The 18,934-nt window shown below is 42.6% G+C and overlaps 1 protein-coding gene across 2 annotated transcripts in view; it reads left to right on the forward strand.

Annotated features, from left to right (window-relative positions):
* Window positions 1-13,431, forward strand: part of FAM107A (family with sequence similarity 107 member A) — a 71,702-nt gene extending 58,271 nt beyond the window's left edge. For both annotated transcript variants that reach the window (XM_075574788.1, XM_075574789.1), the window contains 3 exons: window positions 3,750-3,924; window positions 10,685-10,841; window positions 11,570-13,431. In XM_075574788.1, the coding sequence (XP_075430903.1) occupies window positions 3,750-3,924; window positions 10,685-10,841; window positions 11,570-11,680 (443 nt within the window). In that variant the 3' untranslated portion in view covers window positions 11,681-13,431. The remainder of the gene's footprint in view (window positions 1-3,749; window positions 3,925-10,684; window positions 10,842-11,569) is intronic.
* The last annotated feature ends 5,503 nt before the right edge of the window (window positions 13,432-18,934 follow it).

Consider the following 18,934-nt stretch of genomic DNA (forward strand, 5'->3'; position numbering starts at 1 on the left):
TAGCCAGGCACACTAAATGCTGTAGGATATTCAGTGCCTTCGGTATCTGTAAATATATAGGCAAAGTCCTTCATCATATAAAGAAAACACTTAAATGCGACAGTTTTAATTTAGAGTGCAGTTTTCACTTACCTAATACATCTTATTCCTTTCTCTTCTCTTCATCCAGATCACCTGTAGTAAAATACCGAGGTAAAACATTCTATGCGGGGATACTACGCCTTTTCAATTTGCCAAACTAGCTCAGGCATAGAGTAGCTTTTTCCTGCGATCGTGCACTGGCTTCTATAGCACAAGACCCTCCAAAAATGTATTAAACATCAAAAATTGAAGAACTCTCATTTAATGCCATGTTTGTTCATTTCATGGAGCTTGTTCATTTTTAGCACCTTTTCTTTACAAAGCTGAACAATGTGACACCGAGCATCATTTATCCAGTCTTCCCCCAAAACATTGATACGTGGTTGGGATGAGGATACAAAAAGACATAACTAAGAGCCTGTAAATTACAGGAACAGCATGTGCCATAAAAATGCTCCCATAATCCATCAGCCTGCCAGCACTATTATTTGTCCTTAAAGTGCTGGGAACAATAATGATAATGTTATTGTAAAGTTAGCTGGGCTGAGGGGTCCTGGTGTTCAGGCCATTCGGCAGATTCCAAGAGACCGACCCAACTCCTGTTCAAGTTGTATACAAAAATGGAAGGGCATTTCTGCCTTGAAACATTGATTTCATATCTTGGGAACCCATCAGGATATAATCTTTATCCCAAACCTTGGTAGTACCTCCATTGTGATTGCCAACACACTGCTGAACTAGACCTTCATTCAGTAATGAAAATGGACATGTACCATTTATCTCTGGACAAGTACCTTTTATTCTCATATCCCAAAGCAGCAGCACAGTTAGCTGGATGCAAGAACGGGTGGCATTATATGCTTTGTCTTGTATTTTATCGTGGAATTAAATAATACAAATCAAACTGAAAGGCCTAGGTCAGTGCTAATGTAGGAGTATCTCTATTCCAGTCTTTAGCCAACAGAGATGTAGCTATGATTAAAATTACCAGTTTTAACTATGTAGTAACAAAGGAGGGAGAGAGAGTAGGTGGTATGATAACTTTTCGTGGACCAACAAGTAGTTGGTATAAACAAAAGACAGAGAACCCCAATGCCACATCCAACATGACAAATCATATAGTCAAATATTTATCTGTTCTTTTCTCATAAGTATGGATCACTTGGGTAAATTCTTTGGCCAAAGCATTGTAAGCTTGCAGACCACATCAAGGTGTCCCCTCTTTCTGCAAGTCCTAACACTATCTCTGCAAACGTTCTCTTTACCTCTCTAATATGAGGAAGACGTCTTAATAGACAGGACATTCAGAGCTGCGCCTCAGGGCCTGCTATTTAAAGATGGACAGGGCGAGCTTGGAAACAAGGAGGGCGTCACAGACCTCCAAACAATTGTTTACCAATGTAAGTAGGTGATCTGTTACAAGCTATCAGGTAGGACCCGATGAAGGGCCCCGAGAGGTTGGAAAGCTTGTAACATTTCAACTACTTGTTGGTCCAATAAAAGGCATCATACCCCCTCCTCCCTCCTCCCTCTCCCTCCTGTGTTACTGCATGGAAGAAAGGGTACACACGGCTCCCCACCCCAGTTATAACTATACAGTCTTTAATAAGTGTGTTGTACGGTTTGTTTAACTTTGCCTTTTAAGCATGGTCACATACTTTTAAACCTCCCAGCTTGTTTCTATTTCAGAAAAATGTCGATATGAAAATAATTTTTGCAAAATCTGAAAGCCATTTGAATTTTTGTATAAACTTCTTTATAAAAACAGCCTATAACAACTCTTGAACTTCTGAACCATGCGTACCTATTCTTGGCTACGAACGTATGGTGGCCTATAAGAGCAATCAAACGTATTCCTTGGGAATCACGTCTACGAATTTACCTCTGCACAGCCCGTTTTATTTCACACAACCTGTTAATGAGTTGTAGGCTTTCAAGACTGTGTTTGTTTTTGAGAGGATGTAGAAATATGGAGTGGTGCAGAGCAATGTGCTTTCGAAGCCTCCACTTGGAATGTCTCTCAGGCTCGGATTAGAAAAGGCCTTATTTTAATTAAATCCAATTTAAAATATCCTTGAAGTGTTTTTGCCAATGAATAATATAGATGTATAATACCGCTGCTATGTAAATATTAACTCGACATTTATGTTTAATTCATAGTACAAGGTGGATGGATGCACGAGCCATGCATATTTTAAATGTACAAATGAATCACATTTGTTAATATTTTCTCAAATATGAAGAGAAGTTGCAGTTTGCTGTAACGTAGAAATTACAGGAATAGTGTGTGCCGTTACCAATAATCATCAGCTTGCCAGCAATATCATCTACCGGGAAAATGCTGGGACCACTAATGATTCTGTTATTGTAAAGTTAGCTGAACTGAGGGATGGATATTGACCGAACCTACTCTTGTTCAATCAAGTTGTATACAAAAAGGGAAGGTCATTTTTGCCGTGAAACATTGGGGTCATATCTTGGGAACCCATCAAGAAATACTCTTCATCCTTAAGCTTGGTAGAGTCTCCGTTACGATTGTCAAATAAGAAGTTCAACCTCTTAAAACGACAGATCGATTGATTAAAATGATTATTTAATTGGAGTAGTAACGTCGGAGTACAAGGTATCATCATCTCTTTACGGGCGGGAGTCATCGAAGCGTCACGCAGAATATCGCGCTCAATCCGGGCGTAACTGCCATTCACGTGGATGTTACATCCAGAACAGGCACGATATCCCACGTTGCACTTGCTGGCGTGTGTCCTATATTGGTCAGTCGTCATGTGCGAAAGTGACCTACAGTTCGATCAATTTTAGACCTTAAACGTTCGCTCGAAATTCATAAAGTCAAAATGAGATTTCCGATCAAACTTTGAATTTAGCCAGATATAAAATTATGCCAGAAATCTGGGTTCTCTCTCACTCTTCCTTTCACAAAAAGGGGCCACCTTTGGGGAATGTGGCAATCGGGCGCAAACATTTACGAATGTCTCCCTGTCAGGTTTGAGGTTTAAAAATGGCCAAATTATTGTATCTCTTTTGGCTATTTGAACCAGGGTACTTGGGATAAAATAACCTAGAAATATAGGTTAGGGTTCAGCATGCATTCATATGGTTGAGAAGGTGGGATTGCTGATTTTAAGTCTCTTGCTGCCAAAAGGGACAACCACTTTTTGAAAAGCATAGCTGGCCACTCTGATAACAAACTTGTAACCTCTTTTATCATTGAATAGATGAATAATTGTTGGCAATATCAGATTGCATATATCATTGCTGTGCTATAGGGGTTCATGTTGTGTGGGTTACTGTATAGGACAGGGGCTTCCAACTCCAGTCTTTAAGAGCCACCAACAGGCTGTTTTTTTAGGATATCCCTGCTCAGTCTTTGACTGAGCCACTGATTGTGCCACCTGTGCTGAAGTAGGGTTCATCTGAAGACATGACCTGTTGGTGGCTCTTGAAGACTGGGGTTGCCCACCCCTGTCCTAAAGTGATCACATGACCGAAAGGGCCAGAGGTCCGGTGACACTGCCACGGCCAGACACCCAGCATTGTAACGGTCAACACCAGATTGTGGTGCGATAACCTGTATTGGAGGTTAGTGAAGCTCCACAGTGCTCTGGTGGTAGAACAAGTGTGTGATTGTGACTTGTGTTTTCTGTCCACAGCCTCTATGTATTCTGAGCTACAGACGGAGCCGCCAGATTTAGGGAGCATTCTGGCTCATCCTGATTATCTGGATGGAAACCAAGAACTTATCAAGCCCAAGAAGCTCCTTAATCCTGTAAAAGCATCCAGGAGTCATCAGGAGCTCCACAGAGAACTACTTATGAACCACAAAAGGTTAGATCTCATTATTATATTTACTTGTGGTTATGTGCCTTTAATATTATTTGGGTGGGGGAGTATATGTGGCCTCTTATATCACGGAATGGTACATTTGGCTGCGGTCGTTTCACCGCGACCAAATAACGGTCGTCATTCAGACAAACCCTCTGCCGCAGTCAATCCGCAGCTGGAACTCCCGCCGCCTCCCGCTTCTAAGGTTTTACTGGTAAGGGTAGGGGTTAATTTAAGTGGTTTAGCGGTTAGGGGATTAAGTTAAGGGGTTTAGGGTAGGGGCTTAGGGTAAGACACTTAGCGGCAAAGCAGCCGGCAGCAGGGTGAGTCACAGTGATGCGGCGGTGGGGTGAGACGCGGCAACGCGCCGGTGGTAATTTGTTCACGGAAAATGACCACAACTAAATGTCCTAGCCCGCTTATAGCGCGCCTACATATTGGGAGGCGTGAAAACAGCGTAAGTCACCGCACTTATATCCACAACAGAAAAAAAGGATTCGTACAACCACATGAGAGATGCTGCTCGGCTGAAAAAGACTTCCCAGGATTGTCTCAAACAATGTTTCCAAACCAACCCTGGGGCGTAATAACTCAGAGAGAATAGGAAAGAATAGGAAAACACAAAACAGTGCAATACTGTGTGGCAAATACAATGTGTGACCCAAAGAATGAGTGGATATACTCACAAGCCTAGCAGAAATTCAGGCAGTGGCTATAAAGATGAATTTCCTTGAGAGCAGGTAGCGTGTGTTGCTGATCAGGTGAAATATCCTCTATCGGAGCTCAGAATGATAGAGAGACATACAGAAGTACAATTCAAAACTTTACTGAAGCCAGTAAAAAAAGGATTAGTAACACTCGGACATCTGTGAAGAAAACGCACGGGAAGAAAACGCACGGGGGTAACGGATTGTGAACGGTCTTGGACGTCTCAGACGAACAGCAGATGTTCAGATGTTCCTTTGATGCTCCTGGTGTTCTCGTGGTTTCGCCGTCAGGTTTGCGCAGACCTCGTTGGATCAGGGATGATGTCACTTTTGTCATCCGTCGCCCATCACCGTTCTTTCTCCTCCCGCATGTAATTACCCTATGCGTTTCACTACACTATGGTAGCTTCCTTAGGGGTTCTATGATTGTGCATTGTCAGTCTTAATATATAATGCCTCAGAAATGAAGTGGGCAGCTCATCACTTAAAGGGACAGCATATGCAACTCCCAAAGGAGTCCCTCCGTGATGTCAGAAACCGGTAACATATGATAACAATCCATGGAACTGGGAATATATCACTGGCACTCACAACAAATATAAATAAATACATAGAACCACATGGTGTACTGGCAGATCCAAGGATGATCTCCACAGGACGCAGTCAGATATGAAATATAAAGAAACAAAAGCACATAGTGTAATACTGTAAACACTCAAAAACAAACTAACTGACAAAGACTAACAATTGTTGCTGAAACCACACATTAGACTGATAAAAAACATTTAATATATCATAAGTAAAAGAAAGATCACATAGTTAGCAATTTGAAAGTCCCACTAGTATCCTGCTTGTGGCTGAAGTACCCGCTTACCAGAAGGTAGAGGGCAAATAGCAGTGGATATTCAGAGAGTACCCCCTCTCATAGAACGCCGGTTCAGCTCCTGCACTACTCTCTGGCGTCTGCCACGTGTAGCCGTGTAGGATCGATTGCGCTTGAAAAACATCTATCCACGCTGTCACCGGGGCAGGGGATGCAAGCTGTCTGTGTTGCCTCCGTCCTCCGTTATTTGGACATGCGCAGAGGCGCCAGGCATCAGCAGATTCTTAGCCGCAGATTCGCCAGCTCCTCGCGGTGGCGTGGGGGCTAATGGCGGCAAATTTAAAGATGCTCCGAGAAGGAGAAACAGCACGGCACGGCTTGCAGGGAACAAATCAGCAGATGAAAAGAGCAGTGATAAGAGGGACCACCCAACGCGTTTCGGAAGCCTCAGCCTCAGCCTCCTTCCTCAGGGGTAGAAATGAATCTGCTGATGCCTGGCGCCCAGTGAGACTTTCAAATTGCTATCTATGTGATCTTTCTTTTATTTATGATATATTAAATGTTTTTTTATCAGTCTACTGTGTGGGTTCAGCAACAATTGTTAGTCTTTGTCAGTTAGTTTGTTTTTGAGTGTTTACAGTATTACACTATGTGTTTTTGTTTCTTTATATTTCATATCTGACTGCGTCCTGCGGAGATCATCCTTGGATCTGCCAGTACACCATGTGGTTGTATGAATGTATTTATTTATATTTGTTGTGAGCGCCAGTGATATATTCCCAGTTCTATTGCTACTATCTGACCAGGGGTCAGAGTTATATCCAGGCTGCCCATTATTCATTCACTAATATTTCTGTTATATTAGCGCTACCTATAGTTTTTTTTACCATGATAACAATCCATAACATATTAAAAATTAATTCATACAGACATACAAAACTAAAAAACAAACAAACAATAATAAATACATTATAACAATATATAAACACAACATGCTAATATAATAGTATATAGTATCCCAACCATGTGGAAAGAAACGCGATGGATATTAGAGACAACATTGCACTATTTAGTGTTTTTCTTATTTTTACATACACCCTCAGAGTTATTGCGCCCCTGGTTTGGTTTGGATGTATTGGGAAGAACCTGTTACATTCTGACCTCTCCACAGCAGGAAGGATCAGTAGACAATGCTACGTAGTGTAATGGTGAAGGTGTTACAGTGTATAGCGCTTTGGTTATTTGACCAATACATATATTGGAGTCAGGAAATAATTTATTTTTCACCTTATGAGACATTTACATAGTATATAAGGTTGAATAAAAGACATATGTTCAACCTATGTTAAACTTAGATGACAGATATTATCCTATATTTGTACAGTATTGACAGTATTTTGATTCAAAGGAAAGCAAACAAAAAAAAACATAAAACATTATCCATGATGTCTTATAAGGGAAAATGTAATTCCTTCCTGACTCCAATAATGGCAATCCGATTTCTCCCTGGATCGACATCCTTCCCATGTTTACTTATTTGGTATATCCCTGTATACCTTCTTTCTAAAAAGTGGTCTAACCTTTTTTTGAAGATATCTATTGTATCTGCCATCACAGTCTCCATGGGTAATGACATCATTGGATAATGTTTCAGTGGGGTTTTTTGTTTGCCTTCCTCTGGATCAATATACTATAAATACAAGTATAGGATAAGTATATGTCATCTAATTGTAACATAGGTTGAACTAGATGGACATAAGTCTTTTTTCAACCTCATCTACTACGTAACTATCTACTGGTTTTGGCATTACCGTTTGGCATATAATGCTTTTGGGATATCCTTTGGTAACTCCAATAATTCTTATCCTTATTTTATTAGCAACTGGAAACGTTTAGGAGTCCTTGAATTTCCTTAATAAGAACTAGAATGTATTCTTGCATATCATTCCTTCCGTTACTTCACAGGTACAGTACAGTCTACTCCACGATACCGACATCGCTTCCTCATCATTCACCCACTTACTATAGGGATGTGAGCCCCTTATTGGTCCCTTACAAATGCAGTAAAAATTCTCTATGATATCTATTATTGTGCCTTTTTCCCAATTTGGCTTTCAATGTAAAAATGTATTTAGCTGCTAATTGTGATACCCTTTTAATAAACTGATATTTGTCGGAATATCATGGATGTTATGTGGATTCTTAAAGAAACTGCACCTTTGACCACTTGAGTGCAGGACGGGGGCGCAGTATCAGAATGCCCCAGCCCCTCCGGCACCTCATGTTCACATGACCGCTGCTCAGTGCAATCACGTGATCATGGGATCACTGATTACAGGAACAAAAGAGGCTCTTCCATTTCCCTTGCCTGATAGATCGCGTTGAGCGCGCCACCGGATCACAGACCGCGATCTCACACTAGACAAAGCTGGAGGCCCATGTTGTAGCCAATATGTCCTGGTGCCCTTGGAATGCCATACCCCATGAAGTGGTGGCTACACTTTGGGACACTCAAAGGGTTGACTAGAGGGGTCTGCAGGGCATAGTAAAAATCCCCTCTAACGCTGAGGGCGTTCAGTTGTGTGCACTACTTCTTACATGCTCTTCCACACATATATACTTGTAAGTCACAGATCTCCTGGTATTTCTGTACTATCCGAAAGCAGAGAGCTACAGTTACAAGAAAGGTGAAGAAAAGGTAATGAGGCCACGAGGGAATCCTGCCCGACAAGTAACCTCTTGACTGAATTCAGTTCTATTCATTTTTAAGATATCAGACAAACAGGGCTCGGACAATTCGGCAGCAATTCTGCTACCAGTATACATTTGTTCCCGAGAGGTTTCTCATTTTAGTAGGATTTGTGCAGCATGCGGTCAGTTTACTTTCTGCTGTCTATAGAATAACACAAACATCATTTATACCGGCTGTAAATGGCTAATATAAATAGCTGAAGCACGTGAAGATAACGCGTTGTAACCTCCAAGCCGAATCTAGTGTTGAAGCGGCAATCCACAAAGCTAATTATATGCAAAATGAACGGCCGCTGTATATCTCCTCATTAGCACCGGTCTAATGTCACGTTGTTGTAAAGTAATGTTGCGTTCGCTTCTAATAACGTGACGTTAAGTTGGTCTTCTGCCCACCCAGATGCTGACAAAGGGTGGTGGTGTTGGAGGAAGATACAGTACATCATCACCATCAGCAGCCCCATCAGTACCACCATCACTATCACCATCACCACCATTATCATCACCACGAGTATTATCATCACAACCACCATTATCATCATCATCACCATTAGCAGCACCATCAGTACCACCATCACTATCACCATCACCACCATTATCATCACCACCAGTATATTTTATCACCATCACCACCATTATCATCATCATCCCCACCACCACCACCACCACCAGTATCAGCACCACCATCACCAGCAGCACCACCATCACAATCACGAACCCCCTTCTCAGGGTCTGGATGGGAATTACAGAAATTTTATGTATGACAGCTACTGTATGTTTTAATCGACTTTAGTGGATATGCGGTGTGACTTGCCGTTATTTTATTAGCCTTTGTAGATGCATCTTTAGGCTTAACGTGATGTAACTTGGGTTAAGGTCATTTAACAGAGCTTTTGTTGTTTAAATATTTTTTTGACCTGCTACGCGAGATTTATTTCCAGTATATAAGGAACATAAACTGTGTGATACAAAGTCTTACGGTAAGGCTGCCATCTGGCGCCAGATAATCTGAACTGGCGCAAACTAGGGTGTTACCATTGAAAAGCCGTAACCGAGTCACATCGTCTTCTGAACCATGCTTGGTATTGAAAAGGCGACTTTAACCACTTCATGCCTTGTACATGTTCAGCCAGGCAGCCATCATAAGCTCATTACTGGATATTAAGCAGCCTGTTTAGCCAGGGATCACACATCAAATGCCAACTGATACAAACCCACGTACATTTAGAATGGTAATAATAACAGTTATAGTTTTCCACTACTCTGTATTTCTATGGCGGCTGAAATTGGTATATCATGTGGATCCTTACAACAATGGCACCCTCTGCTGGTACTAACAATGCAATAAATTAGATAAACCCAGTGGGCCTTCAGTGGGGAGAACTGCACTGGATGAGGGATAGCATGTTCTCTCTCATTTCACAGCAAATCCAGTCAGTGACAATTCAGAGGGAAAGTCATCACAAAAGCAAAACGAAAGTATTTTACAAAATCATCCAACCAATTAATCAATACACTGAGTAACCCAGAATGTGTGGATTATATTATTTACTCTATCCCCACTTCAGAATATATATATATATATATATATATATAACCAAAAGCAGATAATAAGCATGAATATTGGTCACATAAAGGGGTCGGATCATGCCCTGATATAACTTCATTTAATGGCGTGTAGGAATTTTTCCTGGATGGAAATGAAACTGGATGAAAAGGCTGAATGAAACATTACTAAAATATATGGTTATAAAAGAAAAGATAACGCTGGCATTAGAAAACTGTGTCCTACCTACATACCTACATCTGTGTCCTACCTACAAACCTACCTCTGTGTCCTACCAACATGCCTACTTTTGTGTCCTACCTCTGTGTCCTACCTACATACCTGCCTCTGTGTCCTACCTACCTACCTCTGTGCCCTACCTTCATACCTACCTCTGTCCTCCTGGGCGTTCAGTTCTGGTTTAGAACTCTAGCTTTCTGGTTCACAACAGTGCATTTCTGTGGAGTGAGACTTGGACACAGTTGGACAGGACTACAGTAATAGGATGGCATTGAGGTAGATTGGAAACACTGAAATCATGCAACTTGTTGTTGTCAATTGAATGGGCTCTTGGGTATCTTATTGTTCCAGTGTCTTTCAGCAGAGCACTGCGTAGTTAATATAGCCCTATGTGCGCACTAATGCCTTTAACTGTAATGCAGCAATGTGGCAGCAAAACCTAAAGCTCAGTTGATCCATTTTGCTGCAAGATGGCGAAGCAATGCAAGTCACAATGCGTTGCTCGCCACTATAGCAGCCAAAAGCTTAATGCTTGAGGTCATTAGATCAAACTTGCATTTGACATGTTTAAACTAATTGATTGCAGGTAAATCCTTCTGGAATCACCTGAACTCGGATACCTATTTTCTGACCGATTTCCCAATGTTACCTCTATGTCTTGAATTACTTTTAACGGATGTGCCTGTATCTTTCTGTTAGAGGCTTGGGAATTGATACAAAGCCAGAGCTGCAGAGAGTGCTGGAACACAGGCGCAGAGACAAGATCGAGCAACAGAAGAGAGAGGAGGAGCAAATAAAGAAGCTACAATCTCCATTTGAACAGGAGCTGTTAAAGAGACAGCAGAGACTAGAGCAGGTAACGTATACGTGCAATCCGTCAGCTAAAGTGCTACCCGTAGGAACAGCAAATAGAAATACTACGTGTGAGCACAGTCACATCTCAGACAGGCCTGCCTTTCCCCATTATCTCTTAGCATACACTATTTCCACAGCAGCCAGGGGTTCTGGGTAATGACGTGCAAACAGGGGCAGATTTCCCATTAGGCCTGCTGGGCCCAGAATTTAGAGGGCGGCAGAATTTGGAGGGAGAGCGTCGGCTTGCCGCCCCGCGCATGCACGGTCGGCCCTTGCTGCTTCTGCGCATGCGCGACCGGCGCTTGCTGGTTTTGCACATGTGCAATCGGCAAGCGCAGGCCGGCAAGCACCGATCACACATGCGCAGAAGTAGCGAGCACCAGTCGCGCATGCATGGACTGGCAAGCACGGGTCACGTATGATACAGAAGCGGCAAGCGCCAGTCGCGCATGCAAGGACTGGCAAGCACGGATTACGCATGCGCAGAAGCAGCAAATACCCTAGCACCAGCCATGCTTAGGACTATACTAGAGTAGGTCTCGCTTATTACATTTTGCTGTCACTTAAGCCTCTCGTCTTAATAGCCAAGTTCTTCATTATAATTTGCATATTATTTTTCAGTGACAATAAAAGTGGCTAACGACACACTGGGAAAACAACTGACAACACACAAACTGCCTGTTGTTTAATGCTTATAACACTAATGCCATTCACTATCCTCTTGTTTAGCTTGAAAAAGAGCAGGAGCCACTGGAAGAAGAACATCCGCCCGAATTTATTAAAGTTAAAGGGAACCTGCGCAGAACTGCAACGTTACCTGCTGAAGGGAAATTACAGTAGTATCTACCAGGACTAAATGAAGTATTATATCAAGCTGGCTTTATTACCTATACACTGGCATTCCTGTACTTGGTTAACACTGCCAGTCTTTGAGTGGACTTACCATATTAATGCTTGCTCCAGTTGAAATGTAAACAAGGGGTTTGCGCTCATGAAAGGATGCTTTGCCACTAGGTATTTACCTGCAGAAGCAGCGGTACATAATGCTCGCCCGCAGCGCCAACTGAAATACCCTGGATCACTAAATGGCTGCTTGGGTTTGTTGTGATACCATGAATTGGCTACAATTGGAGCTGAGCAACCCTGGGAACTGAAGTGTGTGTGTGTATACGCTTTCCATGTTTCTTACGGTAGAAGTTATTCTGAATAGATGGTCACCAAGTCCGGGTTTAACCCGTTCTGTGGCACAGAGGCGTGAAGAGCGCAGATCCCCGACTGTGAAAGAGTTTAAGGGGTAATTCTATATCTGCCGAAGCAGCTGCACGAGCTCCTTTCGGCTGAAAATTCCCATTGACTTAATTGGGGATTTTCTGCCAAGAACGTCCGCCTCGGGCAAGAAATAATACGACCCCGAGGGGCATTGTAACTTAGCAAACACACTAAGTTGTCCAATGCTCCTTGCATAATTGCCTCCACAAATACAAACCGCAGACTCCCAGTTAAAAGTTTGACCATTAACTCAAGGGCCATTCTTTACCTCAACTGGTGACTAGTGGGAGACAATAGAAGTCTCCTATTTGTCGCCATGAAAAAGGGAGTAGTGTGGTCACAGAATAGAACTGGGTCTCATTAATTGCTAACCGGGGCTTTCAGATCTTCCTTCGTGGAAACCTTGATATGTCTGAGGTTTAAGGTATTGTGCGCAGAAGCACGGAAAGCCGTTAAATCGGGGGAAAGAAAGCGAGAGACTCCTCTTGCCACACGTTGGGTGAGCGTCTCTTTTACCAACATGAGCACTAATGGCTGGAAAAATATAACCACACGTTATTTCAAGCAGTAGCGCTGGGTTAACATTATGCTATTCTTTTTAGTGGCGTTACGAATAACCGAACGTCAATTTTTGGTTAACGTTCGGTTAAATAAGCCGTGTGTTCTAGGTTCGTTGAGGCAATTGCACTTTTTGTCTGGAAGTTAGCACAGTTGTACAATTTTATTTGGGGGTAATTTTAGACGGGGTATTTCTCTTGAGAGGTTGTTTTCTCAGGCGTGGACTATGGCCAATGTTTAAATAAGCCTTAATGACATTCTACAAATAATTCTCATTAGCAGTGCAGACCTATCATATTGTCGTTGAAACCTGTGCAAGTAAATAGTAGAAATATTTATTTTGATATCATTCTGATACCATGTATTTTTATATATAACCTTCTTATGTACATCAGTAAATGGTGAATACAATTTGCCTGTCGGCAGAGTATTTTTTTTCCATTAAAAAAGTAACCACTACAAATTGAAAAATATTTCCCATAAACCCTTAACATTAACCACCGTTACTACAAAGCATTCAACGCCCTGACGACACTTCATATTTTAATTGGATTGGCATCAAAATCTTTCAAATTAAAAACAGTGCAACACACTTTCAGTATTACTGTACTCGTTTATTAAGCAGTCACACTCAAAATCGCACCCTGTAGATTGAGATTAAAAACGTCTTCACTGTTCAAAGGAAAATGCTTCTGTATAAAAAAGATTCTAATTATTACAAATTAGCGACAATGTTCAAATAAAGCATGATGCGTTTTACTTTTCTACGTACTCGTGATCTCGTTACCCGATCCTGCTCTGCTTTCATTTTTTAAATGGGATTCTCTGTTCAGGAGATATAAGCATGTGAAACAATATATGTCTGAGAGGTTAAAATGAAGATCTCCACAGAGCCCAGTGGTCTAACGGTTACCATGGTAACCTCAGACACTAGATATTAAGACAATCATTAGTTGGTGTAACCGGTGTTCCACCACCCTCAGGGAGATCCACTGCTACCTGGTGTTGTGGTGCCCACCTGCAGGTTTACAGAAGGGCCTGAGTTCCGCCGATGTTAGTTGGGGATGAATAGGACATGGTTTTTTTGGTGATCCGTAGCTCTCATCTTCTCTGGTCCAGCGCCTCCATTCCCACAGGGCCTATCGCTGATAGGTGCAGTCCCTGCAGAAAACCTCTTTCCCTCCCCTGAAAGACTGCAGCCCCAGGCAGGAGTAAAAACACAACCTGATATTTATTGAACACACTTCATCACAGCATTCCTTCCAGCACATTCTCTTCTCTGTGCCCCTGGAATCTACCCCAGTGGTCTACCCTGATCTCCCACACTCCCTGGTGGAGTATGGGGTAGCTGCTCCCACTCCCCTGAGGGAGGGAAGGCCTGGCGCCAGGTCCCTGGTCCAGGATAGAATAACATCCCACTCCCCCTGGGGGGAGAGGGAAGAACTATGAATTTGGAGCAACAGGAATCCACACCGATGATGTCACGGTTTCCTATTGGCCCGCGGGGCCTGAGATCTCTGAACAGCGGACATATTGTGAACCCTGGCAGCCGCGGAGAGCGGCTACCGACACCTAATTTGCCAGTTACTATCTCCGAAAGTAGGGGGTCCCCAGAGTTCAAATTAATGGGGTTCAGCTCAGGAGACCCCTGCTTCAATATATATATATGAGAACAAAAAAGGGGATTCTCTCTTCTTTTTCTCCAATATATATATATAATTTGCAAAAATTTCTGCTGCCCTGGATGACCCCTTTAACTCATACAGGCTTTTTAAGAATTGGAACCAAGAGTTTTTTGGGGCCGGACTGCAATATTTTTAGCTCCAGGGACCCACCAGTTCCTGGATACTTACCAGTTGACGATGCGGCTTCCTATTTGACGCCCGTATAAATGTGTAGGAAGTATCTTCCCCAACTAAACCGTTGAGTATCTCGGAAACTGGGAGGGTGGAGCAGAAATTGGGTGGGATTTCCGCTTCACAGCTCCGATTTTGCAGCAGGGCGACCAATAAGTGATCCGCTGACTCAAAGGGCATTAAACAGCAAACAGGAAGCAAGTGGGGACACAATGTTATTATCATCAGGCATTGAAAGTTAGGGTCAAATAAAGGAAACCAAGAGATCCTTTATAGGCTGTATTTTACTACAGCGGCCAGGAGGTGGCGCTAAGACTTAGTTTTAGTAAGACTGGGCCTAAGGGGCAGATTCACTAAGCTCCGTTAAGTGGCTTTAAGAGCGCAAAGTACCCTTTAAGACCGATAAGGCAGCAGTGAGATACACTATGCAGTGATAACTGCGCTTTGTCGCTCTTAAAAGGGCTTTTTTCAGCCCTCGGCGCAAAATGCGCACGATCAGGCTATTGCGCTGCTTTTTGCCAGTACAGGAGACTCACTAAGCAGCGCTAAGTGAATCGTCCTTAAAAACGCGCCTAACAAACGCGCCAGCTAAAGGCAGGCGCAAAAGGAGCTGGACTTAGAAAATATTTCTTTGTTTACCTTTTTGCAGGCACACCATCCATACAACAGGCCCGCGGATGTCCCCGGCTGACCCCGCGGGGGACCCCGGGTGATCCCCGCGGGACTACGGGGGTCCCTGGGGGTCCGCAGGTGTCCGGGGGTCCTCGCGGCCGTCCGCGGGCCTGCGATACCAATGGTGGGCCCCAAAAAATAAACAATACTATAAAAAAATACCCCCTAACACATACACTACAGTAATGGGCAAAATTACTATTATCCACATATGGATAATAATGCATTTGCCCGTTAAATATACATTAATCACAATAAATACAATAAATACATTTTGTACTCACCCTTGTCCGGCACCCACGATGAAGGCCATCCTCATCTTCCTCACCGTCCATACACTGGGGTGCTGAAAAATATACACAAGAAGAAAAAGAGCCAAACTAATGTCCCCTAACCCCTTAATGACCTTAGTGGTTATTAACCGCTACAGTCATTAAGGGGTTAAGCCATAACGGGGCCTATATCTCCTGAAGTAGGGGGCCCCCGGACCTGAAATCAATGCGATTCAGCTCAGGAGACCCCCTGCTCATGTACACTAGTATTAAAAATCATGTTTGTACAGCACGATCGCCTGTAAGAGCCGTGCATTGAGACGCAGCGTCTCCATGCAGTTACAGGCTGCTTTGTTTATAATAGTTATCGTGCTATCTAACTTTAAGCACGATATCAGGGGGGGGAGAAGCTGATCGCGCGATATGGCCCTTTTGGGCAAGGCAGGCCGAAAACGCGCCAAACAGCCTTAGTGAATAGCGCTTATTCCTTCACCCTTTTTCGCCCGAGCGATGTAACCCATTTCAGCGCAAATTAACAGAGCTTAGTGAATCGGCCCCTAAGTGTTGTGTCTTATTATTCAACCATTTGTCAAATAGTATAGCAGTTAGAAAAAGGAGTTAGGCCGCGCTTATAGCGCCGGCGACGGTGACGTCGGGCTGCGGTCACTGGAAAAATCAAATTGAGATGCCTTCCAGCGATCGCGACCAAGCCGTCGCTCCGTCGCGTCGCGCTTACTATAAGCGCACGAGACGGCGGCAATGCATTTGTTTTGGCGTGACGTCGCTGTCGCCGCCAATATAAGCGCAGCTTAAGGCCGAGTCCCCAGTGGTAAAGGCGTCACGCGCTACGGCGTGCACACCACACACCACATCGCATGCAGGGCAGATATGCCCAGTCATGGCCCCGCGCCCGTCATGGCCCCGCCCCCCGGCGCTCCCCCCTACAGACCGTTGATCGCGGCTGTAGTTTCTGCACGGGCAGCAGGGAGGACTGGGGCTGTAGCCTAATGCTTCAATACTGGGACTGCAATTCGTTTGCCATATTTATTGCTACAGATTAAGTTTCTCAGTTGACGCGCACATTTATTTTCATGGTGTGTCAATAATACAAATAAAATCCGTTGATTTCCTACTGAACAAAGTAAGAGGTAAAATGATGCATCACACTCCTCTATAATATGGAACTGTGCTGTATATTACTCTATCTGTAACATTCATTTCAAGCCGGTATGCATAAATATACAAGGGACAATTGATTTTACAATGATTCATTTCTAACTTACGGATGTAGTAATGTAACCTTTTATAAGTTTTCCGATCCAACGTTGTTTTATTCCTGTTCCCATTGTATATTGACTCGAGGTTTGTGATCCGGAGGAAGGTTTTCAGCACTCTTGGAATTCCCAGTGCTTAATCAATATATTCAAAAAGTCAAAGATCACAAATGTAGCCATACAAAAATGACAGATAGCATCACCAAAAATAGGGGGGGAGGGGAGGATAAGTCAAACCATGTGACAAAGTAAGGGTGCAAGTGGAACAAAGGGGATCCCTGTTAATCCTCAAACTACTGCGATGAGAATGTACAAGTGTTCCCCACACTCAAAAAGTAGGAAAATGGAAGCAAACACATGGACTGAACCAACATTGGTATTTTACTGCTGAATCAAGAAAAAATAACATATAGGTGGGATATGGGCCAGGAGAAAGTGTAGTCCCCCTGAAACGTGGCCCCCCTTTTTTTTTATTGTGTTACTTTCACCTGTTTGGCAGTTTGATTAACTACTTTTTGGATAACCGCTATAATATTGTCCAGCATTGGAGTTTCCATCAGGCCTTTTTTCCCCTTGTGGCCTCCTATTAGCTATAGTGATCTATTCTCCCTGTCATTCTACGATCTATGGGAATTAGTGGCTCAGTGAGTAAAGACACTGATTGACACTGAGATTGTTGCATGGGAACCTGGTTCAATTCCCAGTGTCGGCTCTTTGTGACCTTAGGCAAGTCACTTTATCTCCCTGTGCCTCAGGCACAAAAACATAGATTGTAAGCTCCACGGGGCAGGGACTTGTGTCTGCAAAATGTCTCTGGAAAGCGCTGCGTATAACTAGCAGCGCTATACAAGAACATGCTATTATTATTATGTATACTTGGGACATTACCTGGATCATCATCATTTGGGCATATGTGGTGCATTGGGCCACAGACACTATTTGGATGTTCTGCATATATTTTTTCTGTGTACCACATTTTATGTACAGAACTATATCATCATCTTGTATATATGTGTGAGATGAGGTTCTACTACTTCTACATGTCATTTTTTCTTGATTCAGCCGTAAAATACCATTTTTGATTTAGTCCATGTGTTTGCTTCCATTTTTCTATTTCTGTGTGCGGGAAACACATATATTCTCAAACATCACAAATATGTTAAGGTTAACGCGAGAGAGCGCGCAGAACACAAGCCCCCTCACTTCAAAATGCAGGGGTACCAACTTCATCCAACTTTACATTTATAGAAAATGATTCTTTTGGAATACTTCATTTGATTATTGGACTCGTCATTCTGGAAAGGTGACACATATCGAAAACAGAAATGTATGTTAACCCATGTGCCTTATTGCATCAGCTTAAACTAAGAAAGACCTACTATAAATTATTACATTTTTAGCTACTCAATTTCCTCACATAAATATTATATATATATACATACATCAATAAAATACACAGTAGGATGTAATATGTTTACCATTATGGGAGGTATGAGCAAAATGCTGATATTTCTAAACTAACAAATATTAGCTGGAACAGTATTTTCGGTCTCATTTTAATGATCAAGCTTTGAAATCCTGCACAATTCTCTGGTAGTCAATAACATATCATTTGCTCAGGAGAGTAATAAGGCAAGTCTTGATATATACTGAATTAAGTAAACACTGTGGGGCTTATTCTTCATTGATGTCAATAGGGAATTTCGTCTGAAAATGGCGCGATCTGCCACCTGGGCGGATATATAGAAGAGGCCGCTCACGTGTGTTAAAGGTTAGGTATGTCATTTTGCAGATGCTGCCGTGTGTACTTGTTGCATTGCCTTCTGTTTGCGTCACTGCAGTGGCTGTAATGCAACAGTTAAGCAAAGTTTTACATGACTTTTTATCGTTTACAGTTTCCTTCTTTTAGATTTCTCGAGCTACAGTATATTTTTCTAGTTGTGCAGTGAGAGGTACTGTACAGTATGTTTCGCAGTATTGTTTATGGAAAGCTTAATTTGTGATTGGCCTTTTTTAGGTTTAAAACGACTCAATCGTATGATTTTGAATGGGTAACAAAGAATCATGAATGCATTCTACTTGGTAACACTAATGCTACAGTTGTGTATTAGGGTACTGTTTTGCTTTATTGATATCTTGTTGTATTCTTATCTCTGTCAACTAAAGTATTTCTTCCGTTATTTAATGCTATTC

The sequence above is a fragment of the Ascaphus truei genome, chromosome 17 (genome assembly GCF_040206685.1).
Source record: "Ascaphus truei isolate aAscTru1 chromosome 17, aAscTru1.hap1, whole genome shotgun sequence".
Lineage (NCBI taxonomy): Eukaryota > Metazoa > Chordata > Amphibia > Anura > Ascaphidae > Ascaphus > Ascaphus truei.